The 10,451-nt window shown below is 43.2% G+C and overlaps 1 protein-coding gene across 2 annotated transcripts; it reads right to left on the reverse strand.

Annotated features, from left to right (window-relative positions):
- Positions 1-898: 898 nt before the first annotated feature.
- Positions 899-10,436, reverse strand: APTX (aprataxin). 2 transcript variants are annotated; one of them, XM_008634523.2, is made up of 8 exons: positions 10,325-10,436; positions 9,676-9,812; positions 8,911-8,957; positions 6,939-7,250; positions 5,496-5,555; positions 2,496-2,722; positions 1,581-1,684; positions 899-1,278 (listed from the first exon to the last, which is right to left on the reverse strand). In XM_008634523.2, exons 2-8 carry the CDS (start codon positions 9,803-9,805, stop codon positions 1,124-1,126), a joined length of 1,035 nt encoding a protein of 344 aa, XP_008632745.1. In that variant the 5' UTR covers positions 9,806-9,812; positions 10,325-10,436; the 3' UTR covers positions 899-1,123. The 2 variants fall into 2 exon arrangements, with proteins under 2 accessions (XP_008632745.1, XP_017590848.1); XM_017735359.1 differs by lacking the exons at positions 8,911-8,957; positions 10,325-10,436 and having other exon boundaries at positions 9,676-9,757.
- Positions 10,437-10,451: the final 15 nt, after the last annotated feature.

Here is a 10,451-nt window from a genome sequence, read left to right on the forward strand (position 1 = left end):
GCAGCAGTTTGTGCTTCACTCAGACCTGCTCTGAGAGGTACTAAAACCACAACTCCCTCCCAGATGGGATGGGCCATGGGCCATAAGCAGTGCATTTCACTGTGAAGAAGCATGGCTTCCCTTCCTGCCCATGAGGAAGACCATGTCTCTCCAGCATTCGCAACTGGCCTTGGTCCAAATTAGTTCCCATTGAAAAGCATTAGCGCTTCACCTCTGGAGCTAGCTGAAGCCCTAGTTTGTGTCAAGAATGAATTCACAGACTGGCTGTGCTTTTGTCATTGTTCCTTACTCTATAAGCTTTGTTTTGTAATATAAGGCATAATATTACTGATGTCAGAAAAAGCTAGTGTGACTGGTGTTTTAAATTAGGCCATGGCCAACCCTTCACCTTACTGTACTCCATTCTGGTGAAAGATGAATGGTTTAAGAAAAGATTTTGCACAGTGAGGCATAGGAGAACAATAAATACTTTGAAGACCCAGAAAAGTGGGAAATGGCAAGGTTTGGCAAAACAGTTTTGAAACAAGTGGAGAATGTGAACAGAAATCTTGAGTTAGATACTGGACCCTGCATTTGGCAACGTTCCATATGTTTTACTGAAATTAACTAAATCAGACAAAAAAGGATCCTTTAGATGAACTTGGTTCATTATAATGTGAAAACCACATCTCTAAAGCTTAGATTAGCACTTAGGAGGAACTTCAGTGGTAGGCAGAAAACATCAAGAGAAAGACTTCTAAATCATTGTTTGTTTCCTCTCAGTAGAAACCTACATCTGGCCTCAGTTCAGCTTCTGAATTAAAATAAATCCTTTCATCCAAACAAAGCACTTTGTCCAGACTTCAGTTCACTTACAGATTAGTGTGGCTGTAGCACAACAAAACTGCAAACAAAAAGCTTCAAGGTCAGAAGTCACTTTATTTATATTTTTAGTAGGGAGAAAGAAGAGGGCTTGTTTTTTTGTTGAAGCTATTATTAAATTAGTATGCTGCTGTTTCCATGCTACTTTTCCCCACATTACATTTGTCATTCCAGTTAACAAACATACATTTCCATTAACATTTGGTGGTCTTTGTGTTGGCTTGAAATCTGAAGACAGATTGAAAGATGCTTTTTTGCAAAATCATTTTGGCCAGTGTTTCCTAAGATGTTCCTTTAACTGTGGGATTGTGGACAGCTGTTGTTTACAACGATGGCATCTGAGGGGAAGTTTGAGAAGTTCAGAGGTATGGTCTTTCACCATCACTTTTCCCTTGCTTCTTACCATCTCTATCACATCTGGGAATAAAAATAAGAGACCATAAGTATCAGGACCACACAGTGTCATGAAGCACATGACACTGCAAATCTCTCTGCAGAGTTTCACATGCACAGTGTGTCATTGCTGCCTTCTAATTTAAACCAGCCAAAAAATTTGTTGCCTTTTATTGGGGATGCTACTCCCCAATACCTTAAATTAAATAAAACCTTTCACTTACTGCAATAAAATGTATGACTTGCACATTTATTTGGAAGAAAAGCCCAAAGCCAGAACCTGCAAGCAGGATTATATGTTACAAAATACTTTTTCTAATCATTACCTTGAGAGTTTAAGAAGTAGTCTGTAGTAAAAGAGTTCCAGTGCTTTTTTGTTTTCAGGGCCGGAGAATCAAAATCCTGGCTGATTACATGCAAATGTAGCTGACTGAAAAAAAAAAAAGTAACGTAGATATGAGAGAAGAAGGTTAATGACCAAAGTTGTTTTGCAGATGTATCAGTTGCAAACATGATTCAGCAGAGTGCCAGCCTTGTGGGTCAGTCCTGACCCTGTGACAGAAGAAACAGTCTGTTCTGTCTCTTGCCAAGCATTTCACTTACAAGCAGTCAGGGTCACTATTGTGCATATTCCATTGGCCCCTCACTACTATATTCCTGCTAGTTTCCAAAAAGGTGGAGACGGGAGTGTTAACAAACCAAAGGTTTATTAAAGGCTTAGTAATTAACCAAAGTTTTAGTATTTGCAGGGTAATTGAATGGGACTTATCAGTATCCAAAAGCTTCATTCAAGAACTGGTGAACAACTGACTGCAGCATCTAAGGCACTTGGACATTCTAAGGTCTGGACTTACACAAGACTCAAATCCTTGCTCAGTATCAGGTAGGACTTGACAGGTCTAGGAGTCAGTCTCTAATCCCACACTGGTGCTCTGGGAGGGGGATGCCCTAGGACTTGGTGTTGGCAGCACTGCCCCTTTTGCTGGGGCTGGACCACAGGCATTCCACAGTCCCAGACACGCCTCTGCTAGCAGAGCCCAACAGGCACTTCCCACCAGGCCCATGAAGTCCATTGGGATCTATACAGCAGTGTGGAGCAAAGGCCTCCACACTGACTGAGCTGTCTGTAGTGTTGAGGATTGCCTGTTCTTGAGCAATGCCAAATCCCCTCACAGATTTAGCCCCAAATCTGTGTAACTGGAAAAGCAGCACCTCCACCAGATGACTCCTCTAGATCTTACCTCATACTGGGGATAGCATGGTAGCCCAGTCTGAACTCCAGGCTCTCTCTGGCAGGGCACTGCTCAATCATTTTTTGCCCAACTGCATGCATATGTTCCAGGAGTTCAAGGTGGTCCCTGGTGACTGACTTCAGGCTTGAAATGGGGTCCCATGGTAAGATAAGCCAGTGGAAACGTGCTTTGGGATATTTATCCTTGATGACTACAGTCTTTTCATCTTTGTAAACCTTGGAAAAAACCAAATAACTAAGTTACTTTCTGATTGAAAGTTAAACATATTATTCCTATAAGCACTATATTTAGTGGAGAGATGCTATCCAAGGAGAACTTTTGTTGGAACTAAGTTGCTCCGGGATAAGCACCTTCTTCCATAATATATATCAGGTAGCTATGGAGAAGTGTTCAAGCATCCTTTTTCATATACTTTATTAAAAAAGGAAAAAAGCTTTCTAATCTTACTTTGCAGTAAGTTAACCATAGCTATAGGTGGATATGAACTCTTGAAAATCACCTGGACCGAGATACTAGTGAGTCCTAGGGAGCTCTACTTCCATCAGGCTACATTCAAACTGCAGTCACAAACAAAAAACACTGTGCTCAATACAGAACATGTAGGAATGCACTGGGCTGCCACATCTGTCACAGATTTCTGGAGTGAAACACAAATCTCAGACGTGCTACCAGCAGTGTGCTGCAGACCTCTACCAACATTACAAAGACAAAAACATTCAAGTCTGAGCTATTCAATTCAGTGTGCTGCTTTGTAAGATCACTCACAAGCCGGAGAACAGATTCTTGTCTATCATGCCCTTCTTCCTGTTTTCATTTTGTCTTGCCTCCTGCAACAATTCAATGCAGCTGAGGAAGAGAAATGGTTGGGAAGTTTGTGGACAACAGTGGAGAGAACCCAGCAATAAAAAGCTGTCAGGTTGTGATGCAAAAACTGTGTATTGTGTCTCTGGTCTCTTAGCAGTGGATCTGCTGATGAGAGATGGATGATGTCTTTGTCACCTTTGCTAATTATTCTCGTATGTTTATATACAGATTGGTCGTTACAGGAAGGAAAATTAAAATTCTATAGGTACACAAATCACAGGACTGATTCTTTCAGTAGCAAGATATTTTATATACACGTTAGTGTCTGCTTCTGCAGCCGGCAGGAACAGGATCACTTTCAAGTCTTTTCAGAAGAAAGAAATACTGCCATTTAATAATTGATTAAAAAGCAAAGATAGGAGTTCTATTGTTTGTGTATTCAGATTGAAACTACAACTAATAAAGCTGACCTTCAGTCATAAACAGTTATTTGTGTCTAACATTAAAAGAACAGTTTTAAAACCTGCTTATATTTTGGGTCAAGAAAGCCTTGTTTTAGTAAATACTATATGGAATTCTGCTTCAGGGATGAAAATTAAGCTTCATGTTTCAAAAAGTAAGCAAGAATTTCCATAGTTTTACTATCCCCTATAGATAGACTCATTTGAAAGTACTGGCAATTCTAGGACAATGGGCAGTTACCCTACAAATCTACGCAGTTCAACACTTCACACTTAAAAAAAAATCAATCAAGAAATTGGAGCCTTCTGTTCAGTTATCAGCTAACTGAGGAACTGGCTCACAGGTTGGGCACAAAGGGTTACAGTGAATGGGGTGACATCAGACTGGTGACCTGTCACTGGTGGGGTTCCACAGGGCTCCATCCTCAGCCCTGTGCTCTTCAACATCTTCATAAATGACCTGGACGCAGAACTGGAATGAGTAGAAAACAAGTTTGCCAATGACACTAAACTGGGAGAAACTGTCAACTCCCTTGAAGGCAGGGAGGCCCTGCAGAGAGACCTGGACAAATTAGAGGGCTGGGCAGAAGTCTAACAAAGGCAAGTGCTGGATTCTGCATGTGGATGGGGCAGCCCTGGACATACACGCTGGGGAATGAGAGGCTGGAGAGCAGCTCCATGGAAAGGGACCTGGGGGTCCTGGTCAGTGGCAAGTTGAACATGAGCCAGCAGTGCCCTGGCAGCCAGGAGGGCCACCCGTGTCCTGGGGGGCATCAGGGACAGCATCACCAGCTGAGCAAGGGAGGGGATTGTCCCACCCTGCTCTGCACTGGGGCAGCTTCACCTTGAGTGCTGGGGGCAGCTTTGGGTGCCACAATATGAAAAAGACATTGAGACGTCAGAGTGTGAGGAGGAGGAGCAGACACTGACATCTAGACTCTTGTGACCAGTTAGAGGACCCAAGGGAATGGCCTGAAGTTGTATCAGGGGAGGTTTAGGTTGGATATCAAGAGAAGGTTTTTCACCCAGAGGGTGTTTGGGCACTGGAGAGGCTCCCCAGGGAAGTGGTCACAGCACCACGTCTGACAGAGTCCAAGAAGCACTTGGACAATGCTCTCAGGTACATGGTGGGATTTTTGGGGATGTCCTGTGCAGGGCTAAGAGTTGGATTCAATGATCCTGATGGATGTCTTCCAACTCAACATATTCTGTGATTCTAAATTATTTTCAGCCTGACAGTGATCATCACCTGAAGGGGCCCAGTGAGACCAGGGGTGAGGTCCTGTCAACAAAGGTGTGAAAGTTAAGACTTTGCTGGGAACCAGGAAACTGCACTAAGAAACAAGGCAATGATGACTGCTGGAAAATGGGAATCTCTGTGACTTGCTCAGCTTCAAATAACAACCCTGTTTTAGCTGGTTTCCCTGAGGAAACAAAGCAACTGCATGGCTCGCCTGCTCTCCATCAACCGTTTTGAAATCTGTTGGCCAAATCTCACAGTACAGAGGGCTCAAAGTACTTAAGACAATGACACTCTGCAAAATCAGTACAGTAGAAACTCCCAAGTTAATGTTACTACAGAGAGATGCAAGTACATTTCAGCCCTTATGCAGGACTCCACTGATTAACCAGATTGTTAAAGCAAATTGCAGAAGGAAGAAAGAAAGCTCATTTAGCTTTGCTAGACAGGATCTGCTGTAACGTACAAGTATACAGCTCTCACCTGCATTTTTGGATCTTGCATGGAACTCTTTAGACCCTGACTCCAGTGTCCTAAATGTTCCTATAGCACAGAACGGGAAAAATAAATTATAAGACAATTAAGCATCCAATTATGTATTTTAAAGGATTCAGTTAAGAACATTCATTAGTATACAGAAGTATAATAACAGCTGAATGACAGCTGAATTATTTCCCTTCTGTAAAATGCCAACACACCAGCTACTTTTGAAAACTTTTAACAAGATACTATGAAGATGAAAAGTTCAATATTCCAAATGTTCAAAATTTAACAACAGGGAGCTATAAATGTGTTTAAATTTAGTAATTTGCCTGCACATGTCATGGCATAAGGCCCTCTGCTTCAGGGATCGCAAGGGCCAAAGAAAGAACAAAAGTCTCCATTAACTGTCCTATCCCATACTGCTCTGCACAGCACAAAGTAGTTGTGCTATGTGGCCTTATCCTTAGACGTACTGATTTTTTTATATTGTGCAGTGGCTTGTAGAGAAAACAAGAAAGGTACAGGAGGATCAAACCAATACAAGCTGTTTCTTAACTTGGTTACTGAACACCTCATAGAAGGTGTGCCTTGAGTGCACCTTTTTCAAAACAGATTTTTAGCTGTTCAGATCAGCAATGATATTAATCATATACTTATAGAGGAAGATATTCAAGCTATTTAAGTTGAACGTAAGTATAAGCTGGCAGGGAAACAATGTGAGTCGTTGTCTCCCTGCTCATTCCACCACAAGTCTGGCCCTAATATAACTAGGCCAAGTCCACAAATGAAATAAGTGGTTAACTCAAGGCAACCTGAGACTAGAATTTTGTCTTGAGGGGTTTCATTTCTGTGCCTTCTCCTCCAGCACTGCACTTGTTCCAAATGCATTAAGGTCTTTTATTTTGTCCATGTCCAGGGCTAAAAACTCCCTTTCAAAGATTTTGGGCAGTAGCATTCACTAATGTAAACATGGTTCTGCCACATGGAATGAACAAAGCAGGAGGAGAAAAAAGCCCCATGCAATTACAAACAAATAAAAGAAAGGCTCAAGTTGTTCCATTCTCTGTGCGCTTGCTTTTAGATAACCATTCAAGAGCCAGGACAGCATCTTTGGGTAACTCCAGCTAAATGGAGCTCATGTAGACTGTCCTTTTACCAGAAACTGCAGCAGAAACCAGAGATTAAATCCTCATCTGCTACAGGGAAGCTCCCTCACACACACCTGACCCTCAGATCAGGTTAGAATGGGTCCCAAGTAACTTTCCCAGGGTCTGGGTAATGTGAGGAGTACGTAACACCTCTCATGCTCTGTATACTTTGAGGATGTGGGTTCACCTGAGATGCCTCCCACCAGGAGAATCCACAAACGTAAAAGACCATGTCTCCTCATGGAGAAGACAAGCCCAGGAGAAACAGCACAAGTATTAATACCAACACACTTGCCTGCTTGCTCGAAGTTCCTTCATGTGTAGATACACTGGTATTGCTTAGCTTGGGATTCGTAGAACTGCCTTGTGTATCCACCACCTCCAATTTCATTGTTTTTCTAGGCACAAGCTCTGTATCATCATTCTCACAGGAGTCCTCATGTGGCGTCTTGTCTGCTTGTGGAACAGTTTTCCCAGACTCTTCAGCAAATTGCACCGTGTAGGGGTAAAGATTATTCACAATATGCAGAACTTGGCCTGGTTTCATTTTCACCACTTCATCCTTGCCAATATTCACAAGATCAACACTAGTTGGGTTGACCCCCATCTTTGGTAGACAGAAAAAGGAAAAATAGTAGAAAATTATGTTGTAAGTGGAATCACCAACTTCTGCTCCGTCCTCCTGGAATACCACTATCCTGGAAAGCAAATGCATTTTGTATTCACTGCCCACATCAACCGGCTTTAGTGGGCCAGGCAGTCCAGACCTGTGGACACCTCCTTGTGTCCCAGTCTTGCGGGCACAGCTGTCAGCACACAACCTCATGGCGTGGTGTCACAGCTAGCCGGGGTCTGCAGCAGCTACAGAATTACAGCATGACATGTGCTGCACTTCCCTCACAAATTAGCAACCTATTACACAACTAGTAACAGTAGCAACTATTTCTGAGGAGTAACAGTAGTTTTAGTGAATTATTTTAGTGCAGTAGCACTGCGGTGTAGGCAACGTACAGTGATTGCTTGATAGATGGAATTTTCCTCATCATGTGGGTGACCCTAGGAAAATTAGGAGTCTTCAGCAAAATGCTTTTTGTTAATGTTTATGCATAAAACAGGCTTTAGGAAACCGGCTCTCTTCTGTGACTGATGAACTCTGTCAGAGAGTGTTTAATTAGCTTTGTCACTACAATACCTGCACGCTTCACAAGATGATACTATACCTCTCACTTGGTATTCACTGCAATGAAGCACATGCCTGATTCCAGCCAGGATCTCTTTCATCCATAGTTCTGCAGTTTCACTCAGGTCAAGGATGCTTCCCATCAGTGAATAATACAGTACCAAACAACTGATCACTGGAACCTTGTGCCACACACCTCTCACCTGGGAAGCAACTCTTCAACAGGCAGAGACAACACTCTAGCACCCACCACCAGAAAGTATTCCCAGTTTTGAGATTCCAGTAACATAATACTCAAATCATGACTAGTGTTGATTTCTGTGAAAAACTCTCTGAGAGATCTCTGCAGGATTCATCAGATACTAGTGGGGTGCCTGTGCTTAGTGAGCTCTAGAGGCATTTTGAGAGATGGCGTTACCCCTTGGTAGGCAGAACATGGTGTTGTGTTGTCCACACAGGGTGATGCTGTGGGCACACACACACAAACACCAGCACCAGAGATTTTCCCCTTCATATTATCTCAGAGATACTGGGCCTCATAAGTGTCAGGAAGAAGGCCTGCCTCCATGCAGCTGGTAGCACAACATGCCTGCAGTGCTGTCTCACATCCCATCCCTTCCCAGATAACCACATCTTTGGCTCTATCAGCCAACCAAACAAAAACCTTCTACAACTGTGTAGTCCCATTAACACAACGACTTCAACCTTAAACAAAGAGCTGCCTTGTCTTACGAAGTTTAAGGCTCAGGAGGAAGATAAGCAAGTTTAGTGGAAGAAGTCCAAAATCTCCCAAATACAGCACCTTAAAGAACTGACTGAGGATTCACAAGCACATTCTCTGATGCTGCAAGTCTGGCTTAGACTGGAGCGTATCTGGAAGGAATAGTGCAGTCTTTCACTGAGGTGCACATTTAAGAAAAAAAAGTTCACTTCTGAAGGCCACTAGTTGTAGTCTCCCTTGGTGATAAGAAAGCTTCAGGTCCTTCAGACCCAGTGATCAGAATCATCACTTGGAGCATTTTCGGAGTTAAGTACAACTGTCTCAGTAAGTATCAAAAATACTGTACATCCATACATGAAAACCTACCTGCTTAACTGTGACATACCCCTTGTTACAGTCTGCTTTTAACTGAACTGCAAAAGAAACAACAAAGTGTCACAACACAGTATAAATAAAAAGAACTCTGCTTAACCACCCAGTGCAGAAAACACTCCTCTTTCTGAGGATCTGCTTCCTTCTGAGGCTGATCTTTGTGAATGTATGCCAAGAATATTTCTGCCTCGTCTCTTCTTTTCAGGACAACAGGCAAAACAGAGCCAATCCATACACTGAGCCAAGGGTGGAATTAATTCAGAATAAAGGTGGATTCTGTTGATGTCTTCTACACATTCTTGATATTCTTACCAGCCCTCTGTGACAATAAGGCATAGAGCAAGACTGTGTTCAGAGGCAGAGAAGGTAAGGCAGGGAAAGTGTGCAGGATGATATAGATGACAGGTATTTTCATATATTCTCCAAGACCATGTTATTTTATGTATAAAATAACAAGTCATGCGAAAAGTCAGTTGGTGGAATACTAGGGAGAAGAACTGCTGCTCATGAAGCATGGGTGCAGGCAGCGAAACACAACTGTGGGCCTGGGAACTCACACTAAGGTTCATTGCTTTAGTTTACAGAGGCGGACATCCTGTCATTGGATGTCTCTGATTTTTTAGGTCCCAGAGATCTCCGCAAGTGCTTATTAAAAAGGTTTGATTACTTCAAGAACCAGGCAACACTGCAGACCACACAGAGGAACGAGGCAAGCTCAGCTGCTGCTGCATGCAGAAATTTTGAGCTAAACCACTTTACCTGGCTGCCGTGAACACTTCTTATCTGTTATCCCAGTCTCTGGGCCACGCCCAATTACCACGGCTTCCAAGTGTGGCAGTTTCACTCGCTGAGTCCATTTCTCTTTCCCCACGAGCCAGCACACACGCATCACTGTGCTATAGAGCAAAATAAACAGTGTGTTACCAACACACCACTTCCCAATGGGCCACCTTCCTGTGGAACAGGGTCCATGAATTCTGCTGCCAGCCCATCCATTAGCTGAACCAATTCTGCTAACTGGGTTCATGTTTCTGAAATTCAAGGCAAAGCATGTCACTAGCACTTGCATAATCTAAGAGCAGGTTGCTGTTGGAAGGGTAATCCTGTTTTGCTTCCTATATTACCATACATTCTCATATCCATGACCTCTACATAGGAAAAATCAGTTGGATTGATAGTTCCATCTGACAGAAGAGCCTACCCAGAAAAAAACGTGATTTGTTTCCCATTGAATCAAGAGTTCATCTGAGAGATTAACTTAACCACCAAAACATGAGAGAGCAGCAGAAGACATGAGAGGACGAGAGGGTCGAGATAGCTTCATCCAGCAACAGCACACGGACCATGCTATGAAACCCTCAAGTTTACACTAATTTGACCCTGGACAGCAAAGATCTCTCACCCTCACCCTGCCCAGTGCTCGGCGCTGCTCCTCCCAGCTCTGTGGTGGTGAGCTCATCTCGGCGGAAGGCAAGGCTCCGTCCGCAGTGTAACACCGGCAGTGCCACACACCCCGCATCCCTACGGCACACCGT

The sequence above is a fragment of the Corvus brachyrhynchos genome, unplaced genomic scaffold (assembly GCF_000691975.1).
Source record: "Corvus brachyrhynchos isolate BGI_N302 unplaced genomic scaffold, ASM69197v1 scaffold22, whole genome shotgun sequence".
Taxonomy (NCBI): Eukaryota; Metazoa; Chordata; class Aves; order Passeriformes; family Corvidae; genus Corvus; species Corvus brachyrhynchos.

Coding starts and splice junctions, on each gene's coding strand:
- APTX (XM_008634523.2), bottom strand. CDS start 9,805: ATGCGTGTGTGCTGGCTCGTGGGGAAAGAGAAATGGACTCAGCGAGTG. Junction 5,556..6,938: donor AAGGAACTTCGAGCAAGCAG/GCAAGTGTGTTG, acceptor TCTGTGCTATAG/GAACATTTAGGACACTGGAG. Junction 1,685..2,495: donor CATGCTATCCCCAGTATGAG/GTAAGATCTAGA, acceptor TTTTTTTTTCAG/TCAGCTACATTTGCATGTAA.